The sequence below is a fragment of the Dreissena polymorpha genome, chromosome 7, assembly GCF_020536995.1.
Source record: "Dreissena polymorpha isolate Duluth1 chromosome 7, UMN_Dpol_1.0, whole genome shotgun sequence".
In the NCBI taxonomy this organism is placed as follows: Eukaryota; Metazoa; Mollusca; class Bivalvia; order Myida; family Dreissenidae; genus Dreissena; species Dreissena polymorpha.
Window position 1 is genome coordinate 65133844 of NC_068361.1, and position 17224 is coordinate 65151067.

General features: G+C 38.9%; 2 protein-coding genes across 17 annotated transcripts in view; both read left to right on the forward strand.

Annotated features, from left to right (window-relative positions):
- LOC127837992 (zinc finger protein 729-like) overlaps positions 1-17224 on the forward strand; it is a 462677-nt gene that overhangs the window by 149743 nt on the left and 295710 nt on the right. The window lies entirely within an intron of this gene.
- LOC127837994 (uncharacterized) overlaps positions 7250-17224 on the forward strand; it is a 90446-nt gene continuing 80471 nt past the window's right edge. For 2 of the 5 annotated variants that reach the window (XR_008029587.1, XR_008029588.1), the window contains exon 1: positions 7250-7371. Coding sequence is in view for 1 of the 5 variants with exons in the window: in XM_052365474.1 (XP_052221434.1) it covers positions 8888-11227 (2340 nt within the window). In the remaining 4 variants the exon portion in view is untranslated. Of the gene's footprint in view, positions 7372-7463; positions 8003-8794; positions 14031-17224 lie in introns of those variants that run through there. The other 3 variants (XR_008029591.1, XR_008029589.1, XM_052365474.1) reach the window with 3 other exon arrangements.

Consider the following 17224-nt stretch of genomic DNA (forward strand, 5'->3'; position numbering starts at 1 on the left):
AGCTGGTGTCACATTGTTAAGGAAATTGGCCGCCTTCAACTTTTGATGCCATGTTTGTGTTTATGTCTAGAAATTATGCATGTATACATTGACTGGATACATATGTACTTTTTCCTGATTAGGAAACTATTTTTCCCAATCAGGAAACCACTGAAACTGTCAATTCCGATAGTTTCCCGATAGGGAAATTTGGTTTTCTAATTCCGGAAACCACTGATTTTACCATGTTTACGTAGATTATACAAATTTTGGAACTATATTGAAAGAAAACCAGGGCCTTAAAAACAATTTGCACGGTAAAAAATTAGATATGTAAGTCCTCTACAGAAAGAAAGTGTTGATTTTTTGTATATTAAAGTTTACCCCAAGCCCATTTTCTGAACCCACAATAAAATTGCTTTTTTATGTCCCGATCGAGAATAAAAATGCAAAGTTTGTCCATGAGTTTCCCGATCAGGAAACCAATATGGGGATTCCCCTAATTTCCCCGAACAGGAAGTTTCTTCCACTTCAATACCCAGCAGGGTATACGACCTTGGCTCAATATTTGCAATAGTTTGAATACCCAATACCCAGCATGGTATCCGAACTTAGCTTGATATTTGCTCAATTTCGAATGTCCGATAGCAAGCTATGTATTCGTCTATGGCCTGATATGTGCTTAAGTTCAAATGTCCAATTTACAGATGATTATTCGACCTTGGCATGATATTCGTTCAAGTTCGAATTTGGCTCGGTATTCGCTAAAATTCAAATACCCAATATGCAATCGTGTATTCAATGTTCGCTATATATTTGATTAATATAAGTTCTGGATTTAGAATAACCAGACCCGATAAAATGAAACCAGATCAAGTATAAAGTACATATCTTGCTTTATCAAAAAGCTTTAGAGATAGTTAAATTGAGTTTATCATTCAGATTATCGTCAGAAGCAGGAATAAGGTTGTAAGAGGAGGGAATTATGTACAAAGCTTGGTTGTCTATGCCCATCTATAGCCCCACACAAAAGTAAAAGTTAATTTGTTTAAATTGGATAAAAATCAAAAAGCCAATTACAATTAAAATATTATAGCTAAAAACAAGATTCATAATGCGAAAAGAAGTTTAATCAGAAATAATCAAACGATATGATCTACATACGTCAGTAAGAGTAAACATTATTCGACTTTGACGTAATACGACACCGCGCTCCTCTTGACATCTGATGCCTTCTAATTTGTAAACGATGTGCTCTCTAAAGCAATCTCTTGCACGATGGTAACATAACATTCACCTCTGTGTTCGGCTCGGAAAGAAGTCCGTATCAAATAATGTGATTTTAAGTCACATGATCAAAACATTCAAAGTGACACATCAATTAAAATGCGCATTTTAGAATAACTACTTTAAGTGCTGTATTTCAAGAATAAAAATGGACTTAAACGTGTCACGTATTATTCAATATAGGGTGTACACAACAATGCATAAACAGTTGAATCTGTGTTAAGCGACCACATATGGGAGGCAGCAGAACTGACCACTTACAGCAGGTGGCTTCTTAATAGAGGTGCATTTGCACTATAAAAGGTCATTTCGGATATTAAAATAATGCCTGCTTATGAAAGGTTTTTGCTTAATAGAGGTGACCGCTAACACAGGTTGGACTTAATGAACTGTAATTAAGTTGCCCACGCTAATTGCTTTTTGATCGTTACCAGATGAGAATATGAGTTCCTTGCTTAGTATCTCGCTTATGACGTAGTAGAAAATAGTCGTATAATGAACATCATATGTCAACATCAATTTTACCGGCGAGAGCGCAATTAAGTAAGTAGCCAGTTCCCGATTTTGCTAGTTTGTCCTGTCTTAGGTAAGATATGTAGCCAGTATTTAGATGTATATAAAGTTGACAGGCGAACTATCGCTTAATGTGGTTTCTACCAGTAAATTCGGTATATATATATATATAGAGAGAGATGGCTTAAATCTGTTAAATGGTTAGTCAGACATACCTGAGAGGAGAGGATTAATTTAAGTACAAGTCACAGGACAAGTCAAACCTCGACCAGACACTGATAAGCTGTCCACTGCTGCTCTCTCATCTGCCATAACCATTTTGAAGCTGATTGTGCTTGCCTGCAGACATCTGCTATTGCCCGTCTCCTTGCTAAGTACTCTGTAGGCCTTCACGACTGAATGCCCTGCGAAGCCCCGACTGTCAACCTCCACTGGGAGGTTTCAATTATCTCATCCTTGTCGTTGGCAAGCATCAAGTAGTGGCTGGTAGTTGACCTTCTTTCTCTCGTGTTCTTCCTCCATTCGCTCTTCCCATGGCACTGTCAGTTCTAGATGATATGCTATGATGTGTATTTTCTGGAAACATCCTGGACATTTATTCAAAACTAGAGGGCCTGAAAGACCCAAAGTCGCTCAGCTGAGATACAAAGGAACTGACCTTCTCAATGCAGCCCCAGTTATCATTAGAACAAATCTTCTGACCAGGTTTCATGCAGAGTAAACTATAAACGTAACTTTTAGAGTGCTAACAAGGTTTTACAATAGCATATTAGGATACATTCCCCGATCCCTGGCGGCTATGTTTTTCAACAGACAGGAACTATGATTTAACTGATTCAAGATAGCATTACAGCAACATTTCTGACCAAGTATTATGAAGATTTGACAATAAATGTGACTTTACGAGTGTTAACAAGTTTTTACTATAGCCATAAAAGGAAAAATGCTCAGCCCCCCATCTCCTGGCGGTCATGTTTTTCAACCAACCGGAACTATTTTCAAACTCGTCCAAGATATCATTGGGACAAATCTTGTGACAAAGTTTCATTAAGGTCGGACAATGAATGTGGCCTCTAGAGTGTTAACAACGTTTAACTAAAGTAGTATAAAGCCATAGAAAAAAGTGCCCGCCCCATTGAGGCCATATTTTTCAAGAAACCGGAACCATTTTCGAACTCATCCAAGAAAGCATTAGAACAAATGTTCTGACCAAGTTTCATAACGATTGGACAATAAATGTAATTTTTAGAGTGTTAACACGTTTTTACTATAGCCATATACGGAAAAAGCCCGCCCCCTGGTGGCCATGTTTTTCAACCAATTCGTCCAAGATATTATTGAGACAGATCTTCTGAGTAAGATTCATGAAAATGGGACAATATATGTGGCATCTAGAGTGTAAACAAGGTTTTACTATAGCCATATGTAGCCATATAAGGCAAAAGGCCTCGACTCTGGTTGCAATATTTTTCAACAGACCAGAATCATTTTGGAACTCAGTAAAGATGTCATTGAGACGTATGTTCTGCCAAGTTTGATGAAGATCGGACCATACATTTGGCCTCTTTGGTGTAAACATGGTTTAAATAAAGCCATATTAGGAAAAATGCCCCGCCATATGGTTTGCAACTTGAACCATTTTCGAACTCGTTCAAGATATCATTGAGACAAATATTGTGACTAAGTTTCATGAAGACCGGACGATGAATGTGGCTTGAAGAGTTTAAACAAGGTTTTATAATAGCCATATATAGCCATTTAAGGAAAAACACCCCGCTGGTGGCCATGTTTTTCAGCCAACTGGAAGATTCGAACTCGTCCAAGATATCATTGGGACAAATATTGTGACCAAGTTTCATGAAGACCGGACAATGAATGTGGCTTGAAGAGTTTAAACAAGGTTTTATAATAGCCATATATAGCCATTTAAGGAAAAACACCCCGCTGGTGGCCATGTTTTTCAGCCAACTGGAAGATTCGAACTCGTCCAAGATATCATTGGGACAAATATTGTGACCCAGTTTCATGATGATTCGACAATTAATGTGGCCTCTAGAGTGTTAATAAGGTTTCACAATTAGCCATATAACGAAAAATGCTCCGCCCCCTGGGGGTCCTGTTTTTCAACCAACCGGAATCATTTTCGAACTCGTCCAAAATATCATTTGGACAAATCTTCTGACGAAAGTTCATAAAAATCAGACAATAAATGTGGCCTCTATAGTGTTAACAAGGTTTTACTATAGAAATATATAGTCATATTAGGAAAAATGGCCCGCCCCCTGGCGGCAATGTTTTTCAAGCAACTGTAACCATTTTCGAACTCGTCCAAGATATCGCAGAGACAAATGATCTGACCAAATTTCATTAAGAATATACTATAAATGTGTCCTCTATAGTGTTAACAAGGCAACTGTTGATGCCGCACGACGCACAACGGACAAAAAGCGACCATAAAAGCTCACCATTAGCAAATTGTGCTTAGGTGAGCTAAAACCAACACCAACTCCCAATAAAGAGACAAGACATTTTTTCCCCATGTTCAGTAAAGTGTCAACAACAAGCATGAAAAATTCAGTCCTTGAGTAAAATCATGAAGAGTTCAAATGTGCAAAAGTGATTATTCGTGACCATTAATTCTACAGAAAAAGTTAAGTTGTTTCATTCCTGCACTGTTCTGCTTGCCCAAACCCAGAACGTAATACACCCGCTTTTCAACAAAATGGTTTTCCATTTGAAAACCACCTACTGCATTATTTCAGTGAGAAGATATCCAGGAAGTCAGTTGTACCCCTAATAAATTGTTTTGTTTTGCCTATTTGTGTGCGGTTCATGTGCGCACACACATAATCTATTCTTTTTCCACAATCTTATAGCCTAAATTCACAAATGTGATCATTGATAAAAAATAAGGAATTTTAGGCAATTCCATCAATGCGTGTATTGTTGTATGCGTAATAAAATGACATTTGTCAAGTGTTTGTTAATAAGATGTAATTAAATACATGAATAGTACGAGTTATTATTTGATTATTGCTTTTAGTTCCTTTTATAATACTGAAATCTTTTCAAACTTTTAGGATTGATTTTAAATAAACAGTGACACCCACTCTCTTTCATGGTTAATATTTTTGTTAATTGTTATTATGATTTTATATATCATGTCATCTTTGTTTGCATGTATTATACTGTGTTTGTTGTGTATTGAGTCTATTGACACCACTAGTGTTATTCTTTTGCATTTAAATATGTGTGCCTGTATGCATTGATAATGAAAGTGACTACATTTAAGAGCCATTCTACAGAAAATGTCCTTTTTTAAACATAACAAAGGAACAAGAGCTTTGTTTGTGAAACACAATGCCCCCTATTGCGCCTCTTCGAAGCCATATATTTGACATTTGACCTTGAAGGATGACATTGGCATTGACCTTTCATCACTCAAAATGTGCAGCTCCATGAGATACACATGCATGCCAAATATCAAGTTGCTATCTTCAATATTGCAAAAGTTACGACAAAGGTAAAGTTTAAGGACAGAATGACGTACAGAATGACAGACAGACAGGCCAAAAACAACATAATTCCCGATCATTCAATCCGGGGGCATAAAAATCCAAGTTTTAGAAGTAATAAATTTATTTGTGTTATTTAATATGTGTACTCTTTATCTGTGGAAAAATAACAACTGCAACGATAACATTTCAATATTATTGCTGACTATCAAATAAATTCACAGTAATGTTTACATTTTGTCACTACCGTAACATTAATTAAAATTCATATGTGTTTGCAATAATAATTGTTTTCATATCGATGTTTGATATCAGTCCAATTAACGTCTTAAGTACTTTTTGTCTATACCTTACTTCAACCAGATTATTATTAAAACTTGAAAATCTAACCATTAAATGACAACAATGTACAATAAGTGAAAAAGTCTGTCTTTATAATTTTCTTTAAAATTCCATATATTGCAAAGCACCGGTCACACTTTGGCATATACTTACATATGACTTTGTTTATTGAAGTCAATTACTTTTCGAGGTGATGTATGCAATCATTTGTCACTATTCAGTTAAACTGATGCCGTTACGGAAGTCAAGTTAATGTTACGGTAGTGACCAGTTGTTACGGTAGTGAAAAGAAATGAAGCATGTCTTTAAAGAAGTTAAAATAAGTAAATTAAGCCCAGTCGAATATTCTCCAAGAACTCCTCTACAAAGAGGTATGAAAATTTAATAAATAGATGCTAGCTTCTATCTTTTTATTGATAAAACAGTATCTTATTCTTAATAAACGTTCATCATGCGTTTCGTTACGTCTCCGATATTGTATTTTATCACATGCTTGACGTCGTGGGAGTTTAATAGTCATTACGTTTTTTTTTCATAATAAACTCGTGTCATAACACTTTTACGTGACGTCTCTCTTAGTGCACGGACGTCGATTCAATTTGCCGCGTTAATATAGGGAAAAGAAAGACTTAATGTCAATATTTATAAGCAATAAGATTGAACATGTGATAAAAAGAATAATACATGAATAATACATGACATTGAATTTAATAAACTCGTTGAATAAAATTATAAAATGCTCGGCAGAGCCTCGCAATCAATTTATCAGTGTATCGAACTCGTTTAATAAATTCAATATGAAAAAAAAAACATGTAAAATCCTCTATGTCCGTTATTATGTTGTCGGTCAATATCTTTACGTCATTAATGTTTACTATGTTTGTTCAAACCAATTTAAAATAAAATTTGCATTCTGTATTTCGTTATTTTTAGTCTAAAACAATAGAACCAACAACTATTTTTCACAAACAAACAAAAACCCACATGTATTTAATAATCATGAACAAATGTTTTAGAACATTAAATTAAGTTCCATACTAAAGTTATTGAATTCGTTGAATAAAATAATATTTTGCTAGCCAGAGGCTCGCGCTCTCGGTGTTCTAAGCCTCGCAACTTCTCGCTATTCAACGCTAACCTAGTATTCTCTATATATTTCATTGACATGCAACCAATTTACAAAATTGTAGTGCCTTTTTCAAAAGAGTTCCTTTTCTCTTCGGTATTAAAAGCGATTTAGCGATCGCACCCATGCTTTTTGTAATTTATTCCTGCATCCTATGTGTGTTTGCAACATTTTGGCGCATTTCAGTGGGGATTACGTTGAAAGATGAATGGTTGGGGTGCGCTGATTGAAGTGCGGCGCTTTTGTCGAAATTTCACCTTCAAAACTCTATTTTCCAAGGGTGCTTTCCTTTGGGCGAATTTTAATTTCTTAGAAGTTGAGAGACCATAAATTTTTTACTGCATTTATTGAAAGAGGACAGCTTTATCTTTAAAATGATACCAGTCTTGAACAATTTTTATATATATAGGAGATACAAGAAAAATGCTTTGAAAGTTGGCAGTTTTATAATGGGACCCTGTGGGAAATGGAATTAGTGTAATATAACCTGTCGAATTTTTCAAAATGGCGCTGACGATGAGTGGGAAATCATTGTGCGAAATAACTCGTTTAGTGTTAATAATACGTGCATTTTACGGTTGATAAATGATCGGATAAATCAAAAGAAAGGTGAGTGATGAGTTTATGACAGTTGCTACTTCCTTGTTTTATTTTAATTTGTTAGAAATTGCAGCAAAATAGTGTTGTGCCGGTGCCCGGTCTACAAAATGCGCACATACCTCGTGATTGGGAACCAGCGACAAATCGGTATAGTGCATGCTGGGCAGCACGAGATAGTACGCTCTCTTGTGCACGGGTGATTGATGCGAGTGGACGTCTTTTCCCAAGTTGAGTATTGCTTGGAGTAATTGTGAGCCTGAGTGAGTAATTGTGAGCCTGAGTATAGGTTATATTGTAGTATATTGTATTATATTGTATTTTATGTGTGTTCAACACGTATTTCCCTGGAAGGCCATTCCCAGAAGATATAAGTGAGACTGTGACTGTGTATGTGAGTCTGTGAGTTGCCTGTGATTGTGTAAATGACAGGCATTTCCCTGGAGGTGTATTCCCAGAAGTATATGTGTATGTAAGCCGGTGACTGTGTGTTTAAGTACGTATTTGCCTGGAGGTGTATTCCCAGAAGTACATGTATAGTGCCATTTTGTGACGTGCAACCGACGAGTATAGCCGACGAGTTCCCTCGAAGACGACGAGGACGATTGGTGCCATCCTGACGAGCATTCCAGTCGATGCCAACGTGAGTATCGTATTTAGTGCCGTTGCAAGTAATTGCTGTAGTTGTTGACGAACCCCACAAAGAGCTAACCGTAAAAACACTACAATGGCGCCCAACGTGGGACTCAGTGAAAATTGTGTTTAACGGTTAGGCTAGTTGCAAAATCAATCGGCATCGCATAATTTATTTTCAATCGACGGATCAAATTTAATTTAAAGTTTATAGAAACTGTTCGTTTCATAAAACGTGATTTCTGTTTTTAACTTGTTGAACTCAGTGTTCGTCTATTTTAAGAAGTGTATAACAAACAGACGGCATCGTAGTTTTTTTTTTCCATTGTTGGCATTCGCCGGCCATGTTATCAGTTGGTGAAATATTTCTTAAAAAACAAGATTCTCCAATGCTGTTTGTTACAGTTTAATTGCTTGTGTAATCAACGGATGGCCACGTGTTTTTTTTATTTGGCAATTTTCCCGTGATTAGTTGGCGCGTATTCTGTGCGCAGCAGTTCATGAAAAACGTGTTTGGTTGACTGTTGTATATAGCAGTGTAAATTGCTGATGTATCGGTAACTAAAGTCCGAGGAAATAGAAGTTTACACGCACGAGTTTTGTCATTGGCAATTCTTTTTATAGCAGTGTTATTGCGAATGTAAACTGGGTCCCGGGAAATTGGTGCTTAACGTCAAGTTAAAGCGACGTGTTTCTTACTTTCAGTTTTTATTGATTATTGATAGCAACAACAGTGATAGCGATTTTGTTAATTGGTTGTTGTTGGGCAATTCAATTTTAATTGTCTACCAGTAGATACAAAAGTTTTTATTTCAGAATTTCTCGGCCCATTTTTTTTTTAGGTTGTTTATTAATTTAACTTTTTTATATTTACTTGTAAAGTTCTAAATTAACAATGGATATGGGAAGTGGATATACCCCACCATTTTTACTGGTAGCCCCCAGAAAAATTCGAGTGAACTACGACACTCCCACTAGATTATGCAATATTCTGGGTGTGGGCAGACAACTGGCACAGGCCATTGTTTTGATACGGGAAAATACGGGAAATTTGTTACCAGATACTTTAGAGGCAATTATAGGGCGGCCGCTGACCTTTGGTGACATGACCGAGTTGGATTTTAGTACTAACCCCGCATTATTTAGAGAAGCCCTGGGGTATGGGGATGGGGCGGAACATGTTGGGGAGGGTGGAATGGGGCGGTCAATCGCAAATAGGCCCATCGACCCACACGAAAGGTGGATAGATATGTCTGTGCTTGAGAAGGACTCGGTAAGTCAGGATCGCGAGAGGGCCCAACTCGAAGCCCAAATTTCGGCTCTTGAGGCGGACGTAGCTCAATGGGACGATTTTCTTCCCCAGATTGCAAAGCCTTTGCTCCCAAAGCGTCTGTTGTTACAGCCGGACAATATGATGACAAGCATACCGAAACCGTTTAATGTCGCATCAAGCGTCCCCGCCCCGCCCCCTTTGTTAGGTTTGCCCCAGAGTAGGGACAATGGGCCTACGGGATCCCATCGTGCCTCAAAGGGCCCTCGTGCCCCGAATGGTCTACCTGTCCCAATTCCGTCTACCATCACTATTCCCATACCCAGCAATGCACCGGTTTTCAATTATTTGCCCGGACCAAGCAACCCTCCTGGCCCAAGTATTCCCCCGACACAGAAAGATCGGGATGTTCTGACAAAATTGCCTAAGAGCCTGCTATATGATGGGCAGAGCAATTGGTTTGTTTTTCAGAGCAAGTTTGAGCGCTACGCAAGGGTGCAAGATTGGTCTGACGCAGAATGCGCCGATTGCCTTGGTTGGTGTTTGACAGGAAAGGCGGTCAATTTCTATGCGTTGCTTTCCGAAGGGAGAGGGACGGTGCCTTACGCAGAGCTAATGCAGCGACTGCAGGAGCGTTTTGGCGCCAGGGAGCTTACCGCCACCGCGCAGGGCCGTTTCCACGTTTCCCATCAGGAATTAGGCGAGTCCCTAGACAATTGGTCAGATCGGGCGCTGAAGCTGGCAACAGCGGCGTTTCGTGATCTGCCCTATGCATACGCCGCTGAACAGGCAGTGACGAAGTTTTGTCACGGTTTGATTGACGAGGAGGCCGGCAAGCATGTTAGTCTGCAGTTACCAACATCTATGGGAGATGCGATAAACATGCTGAAGATATATAGCCATGTTCAGTCGGCTTGCGCCGCGGCTCCGAGGTATACCCAGGCGACTGAGCAAGAAGAGTCAAGGTGGGTTCAAGAGGTGAAGAAAGCACCCACTGCGGATGAGGTCAGTGTGTCGGCGGTCGACAAATTGACCCAGGTGGTCGAGAAGTTGCTTGATGCTGTGGAGAGATTGTCAAACTCTTTTGGAAGTTCGGCCGTTGATCCCTTTGTCCGACAACCGGGTAAGCCGTTTCGAAATAAAAAAGGCTATGCCGAATACCCTGTGGAGTGCCCCTACCCAGGGAAGGTCCGGAACCGGTGGTACGACGACCAACGCCAGGTTATGTATCCTGCGGGTGCGGGTGGCGGAGGTGCACGTGGGCATCGGAACCAAAGTTCAAAAGTCCGCCCTGAGGGATCGTATCGCGGCAGATATGGTTCCAACTGGGGACATTTTCATGCCATGTCCTTGCCCAACCATAAGGAGAAGGAGCCCGTTGTGGTAGCTGCGACGACTAAGCAGTTGGGCCAACCGGAAGTGGATCATGTAAACCAGCTAGGTCCGGTTTCCCAGTTCTGCATGAAGGTGCAGCATGCCAAGGACGTGCACGATGCAGTTCCCTTGGTGCTGCCAACAGTGCCAGATGTCGTCAGTGATCCAAGGATGGTCATTGGCGAGAGCACTGAAGGAGACCATGGAGATCCTGTGTGCGATGATGAATTTCGCGTGCAGCGCGTTGCGGTTCAGTCTGCGGAGGCGGCTAAAAGCATGGCGACCGACAGGGCCGACCAGGTGGGGGCCAAAATAGCCCAACGAAAAGCTGCTGAAACTACTCCGGCCACCGGAAGGTCAGTACCTGTCAGACGGGCGACAGAAGTTGCCGCGTGTGACCGCCGTGGGGGCGGCGCATGCGGATGCCGAGTTACCCCAGATGACAGCTGGGAAGGTGGTTTTCGAAGACTTGTTAGGCGTGGTTCCAAAGGGTGGCGACCCTCTAGTTCTCGCCGCTGGGAGCGGTCCCAGCGGTGGAAATTAGGTTGGCGACCACCAGAGCGTCTAACTTCCAAAATCTGTACCGCCTAAAATTGTAAATGGCGAGGTTAATTGTTAGTAAAACTAGGAAAACAATGCAAAATACAAAAGACCCCCAATTTTAAAAAATACAGTAAAGTTGCAGTCACATTCTATTCGCGGTGTTGATAACGTATTACGGTGTACGCGGAGTATCTCTAGTAGTAACACTAAAAGCAGCAGAAGTAGTAGTAGTAGTAGTAGTAGTAGTAGTAGTAGTAGTAGTGGTAGTAGTAGTAGTGGTAGTAGTAGTAGTAGTAGTAGTAGTAGTGGTAGTAGTAGTAGTAGCAGAAGTAGTAGTAGTAGTAGTAGTAGTAGTAGTAAAAGTTGTTGTTATGAATATTACATGAAGTACCCGGTGTATAAAAGTAATAGTTCTCTTAAACATTTTGATTAGTTTGATTAGATTGTTTTGAATATATATGTCCTATTGTCTCAGTTTAAGCCCAGTCTTTTATTGCAATATTGTTGAAATTAATCTGAGCAGTGCTCTGCGAAATGGGGGTTTAATGAATAGGCATAAAGTGTCGTCCCAAATTATCTTGTGCAGTCCGCGCTTAACTTCCTGTAATTTTTGTATTACCGCGCTAAGAAGTGCTTTTCACAGTCACGGATGTGTTTGATTATTTCCCGTGAAGTCTGTTGTTTTTTCCTTATGGTCAGGTGTGACATTGTCGGACGACCACTGTCACACCGCACCATCGGATGTGGTAACTACGCAGATGGTGAATAGGAACCCGGTTTCCCCTGCAATATCCAAGTCTTGGCACCTCCGTCACCTTTTTTCCTTCCATGTTAAGATTTGTGAGTCGATCTAACTTCAATCACTTCGTCATTGCTGTATCATGTCATTTATTTCCGTAATTTTCTATAAATGAATTTATTTTGTACCAACCATATACCGAGCAATGTCGTAGAATTTTGTCGAATGAGTTTGTTTTTTATAGGTGACAGTGCTTGACGACCACTGTCACACTCAATACTGTTGGCCGGAAGTGGTATTTCCCGGAGTTGTTCTTTTAAACAATATTTGCACGTCTTTTTAAATTTGTGTGTGACCGTGCTTGACGGCAACTGTCTCGTAGCGTCATTTTAATTTTTTGATTTGCCGGAGTTGTTTCCCGGTGCATGTACACTTTTATTTTGTTTTTATTTTTGTAAAGTACATTATTTCTCAGTGTGATCACCACATTCTAATACATAAGTGACTGTACTTGTTGGACGAAAGCCAACAAGAATGTTTTTTTCTTGATTAAGCAATTGTCGGACGATAGCCGACAATACTGTTTTTTTTAATTAACTAATGTGATGGAAATTTTCTTATGCAAGAAACATATTGGTCACTAACCGCTAGAATGCAGCGGTCTGTATGTACCCCCGCTATGCGCTGGCACTCCTGTGCCTGCGGGAGGGGGATCATGGTCCCATTTGAGTCTCTGTCTCTTCTGCCTTGGGTGCGACCGTATGGCGGCGGCCCAAGAGGACAAAAGTGGGAGGAATGTAGTGGGTACAATAGTTTTATTTTAATTGTCTTTTCCTCCATATAATGTCAATGATTATGTTGCAAAATACGTTCTCTGTATAAAATTAAAAGAAAATACGTTCTCTGTATAAAATTAAAAGCAATTATATGTATTATTTGGACAAAAATATGATTATTTTTATTCTTATATTTTTAACCTTTTTGTCACTGAGATATTATTTAAACGCATTTGTAGTGCCTTAGAAGGTTACGTTTCTTGTGATTTTTATTTTAATATAACCAAGCGGATTTTTATTGTATATTATGCAGTCACATGCAGAGGGCGTAGGCCTTCTCATTTGGGCTGCGAGGGTATGTATTTGTATGATATTTTATGATTTTATTGGATAAGTTATTTTATTTCTTAAAATTTGTGAAAATAGGTTGGAAGGTGGGTACACTTGTCCAATTATTGTGCAGACAAGAAAAGGAGCAAGAGTTACCGGACCTTATTGTGAACTTTTATTTTTAACTCTTTATTAACAAAGATTATGGCTCATATGCGTTCATATTTGTGCGAAGGTTCTAAACACAAATGGTCATTTAATGGAGATGCATTAACTTTAGTTGTGGTCTATGGCAGGCGTTGCGCCAAGAGAGAGGCCGGCATGCAGACCTAACTTTGAGGTGTTAGGTCAAGGTGCTTACGAAAGGGGCACTATTACTTCATCGGTTGCGCCGGTATGATTCCTTCGCTGTGTGGCGTCGTCCCAAAAGGAGAAAAGTGGGAGGAGTGTTGTGCCGGTGCCCGGTCTACAAAATGCGCACATACCTCGTGATTGGGAACCAGCGACAAATCGGTATAGTGCATGCTGGGCAGCACGAGATAGTACGCTCTCTTGTGCACGGGTGATTGATGCGAGTGGACGTCTTTTCCCAAGTTGAGTATTGCTTGGAGTAATTGTGAGCCTGAGTGAGTAATTGTGAGCCTGAGTATAGGTTATATTGTAGTATATTGTATTATATTGTATTTTATGTGTGTTCAACACGTATTTCCCTGGAAGGCCATTCCCAGAAGATATAAGTGAGACTGTGACTGTGTATGTGAGTCTGTGAGTTGCCTGTGATTGTGTAAATGACAGGCATTTCCCTGGAGGTGTATTCCCAGAAGTATATGTGTATGTAAGCCGGTGACTGTGTGTTTAAGTACGTATTTGCCTGGAGGTGTATTCCCAGAAGTACATGTATAGTGCCATTTTGTGACGTGCAACCGACGAGTATAGCCGACGAGTTCCCTCGAAGACGACGAGGACGATTGGTGCCATCCTGACGAGCATTCCAGTCGATGCCAACGTGAGTATCGTATTTAGTGCCGTTGCAAGTAATTGCTGTAGTTGTTGACGAACCCCACAAAGAGCTAACCGTAAAAACACTACAATAGATAACCGGTGAAGCGTGAGAATTGCAAGACCGTGAATTTCTAAAGGTCACAATATACTAAAAGATTTTCTACACAAATTCAATATAAAAGCAATAACTTTAACAAAAAATAAAGTCAAACTTTCGCAAATAGAGACCCATATAAACATACCTTTTCTTAAAGAGCATTCCAAGCCGCAATGATTTAAACAATAAAAAAGATAGGTCATGCGTTTTGCAAGAAAGAACTCAACGCGAAACAACGGTCACTGTTTTACGGCCATCTGTTTATCAGCTCAGTGATTTTTTTTGCCCAAAATTACCGCCAATATTCGGCTGCTTCCCAATTGCTTTAAATTTACTTTTTTTCCCAAAAATCTGACCAAAATTTCCCCAAAAATAACTAAATTTTTCCAATAAAGCCAATAAGATTACAATGTCATTTAGCAATAATGTCGTACGAGTGCTGATCAAGCTTGTCCGAGTCGTCGCCGAACAACAACTGACTAACGTATTGTTCACAAATGTTGCCGAATACAATTTATTGCTGCTATCCTCATATCTCTATATAGCATGAACCAACAAGGGAGGCAACTCGTTATGTCACAATTTGACAGTGTATAAAAAGTGGTGCTTAATTACACTACGCGACCCGTGATTTTTGCCTAATTTGCTAAGTCAAGGCGGGCATTTTGCTTTTTGGGTGGAAAATCACCGCGATTTCACGTGACTCGTCACTCCGACGTCGCGCGAGAGCAAGATAATCTTCGCGCTAAATCCCCTCAATGTTGTGGTGATTCGCTGCCATTCGCCGCAATTCGCCGTGATCGCAGTGACAACGATGACTCGCCAATTCATGCATAGAAACCGAATCGTATCGATAACTTTATACATGTACATAACGCTTCTAATGTTCACAATTATCCGATAATCCAACATCAAAAAAATAATCTTGAACATTTATGTCGGTAAATATGTTTGAGAATTTCATTAAAACAACCATATGACTACGCCATTTTTCAGAAGTGTAAAGAGTACAGCGCATAATGTGGGACACAGCTTTCATTGGACGAGCGTATTTAAATTTAGATTGATACAATACGATCTTACAAAAAAAAACGTTTTATTGCGTCATACGCCTTCATGTAAAAAACGTTTTCCTCCTGGGAATTGTGCTATTAATGCATAATATTATCAAAACATTTTTTTCACACGTAAAGCGTTGTAACAAATTAATATACAATTCAAAACAAATATACCATAAGTATAAATGTTCCGTTAAATTCCCAAATGAGAATACAAATTTATAATCCGAAACACACTTCCGATGTTTTAATGTTAACACGACGTTTACAAATGCTTTCAATATAGTCGTCATGTATATTTCCCGACAAATGAGCGCGAAAATTATGCGGCAATGCACAACGTCAAGGTATACGAGTGTGCAAGTATTGATTTTTTTATACAAACTGTGTAAGCGCAGAGAACATTGAATTCTGTTGATTTCGGTTAAATGTTTCTTTGGTATTTTTAAAACAGTTATATCGCCAACAATTTGATATTTCTTTTAAAGTCATTCAAATCAAACACGCCGTATCCGTATCGTTACTGATAGAAGTAAGACATAATACCTTGACTTGTATAGTTTTTTTGTTGTGAGAGACCATCTGAGTAAACGCCGAAAAATATATCCAAACTGTAATTTTTTTTTTTCAATGCCCTTTGATCCATTATCGCACTTAATTGGCAGCGCCATCCTGTTGTTTCTGTGATTGTCACATCTTTTCACAGTTTGAACACGTACAAAGAGTGCCAATTAGACACTTGAACAAACACTATCACCCGCTGTACAGTACACACTAAATAATTAAATGTTGAGGGTTTTTGTTTTTGGCGTGAAAACCCAGAGAAATGCATGTACATTATACATCATCATAAATTTATTGAACTCTGCGAACGCTAAGTGCTACGTTGATATACTCGTGTTTTTTTTTCAGCAAAACAAACACAATGTTTAACGGTTTTAATATATAGGCAATGATGTAATAACAACAAATTATATAGCACGATGTCATAATAACATTTACTTAAAAATAGAACAGTAATGTATTTCCGATTTCCGGCTTATCAAGCATTGTGAATGTATGTACAACGCTCGGAAAGTAACGCGAGTAACACGAGTTATCCGTATAGGAGCCTGAAACAGAAAATAAATAAGTAAAGCATATTTTAGTCCAAATAATTAGATGTAATCTACCGATTACATTTAACCTTTAAATGAAAGTGTTACTTAAACAATTTTCCGTGTCTTAAGGCGCGAATATTTTGCTAAACACTGTTAACAAAAGGGCTACATGTTATAATTCTTAATGAAATGCAAAAATAAGTATTAACATAATTAATAACGTCAATAAACACACACGGTAAGATCAAAGTTTAAATGGAAAACTTATATCATATTTCTTGTAAATTACCAAAATTATTAGTTTCGTCGAAATCAAATACCATGTAGAGAAACAAGGTATTTATAACCGACCAATGACGAAACACTATGCAGCTTTCAATTTACACAGTGCTACGCTACATATGTATATTTCAACAATATGGAATTTGAACAGTGGTAGTGTATTCTGGCCTGGAATATAATTGATTGTAAGTTTTAATAAACATTCTGCTAATGCATATAGTTAAATAATGTTTACATGTTATGTTAAATAATTATTGCATGATCATTCTTCTGCGCTGTTATATTAATTTGGAGCCGTTAAAGCTTCCGACATTACTTCATCACGTTCACGTCGGAACATGAGTATTTTAGCTAATACGCCCATTGCATACAACAACAACAAAAGATTTATTATTGCAATGTATAATGTAAGTATATACATATATGTTACATGAACATGTAATGTAGTGTAACCCTTAATGTAAATCTCTTAAAAAGGTGAACCACGGCGGTTCGCGGTGATTTGCGGTGATTCGCGCTGATTGCGTAACAGGGAGATACATCGCGCGACGGTTGCCGAGACATCACCCAAATTTTCTTGTCGCTCGGAATCACCGAAATTTGTCACGTTGCATCGATTGGGGTGATGCGGGATCGCGGCAAAAATCACGGGTTGCGTAGT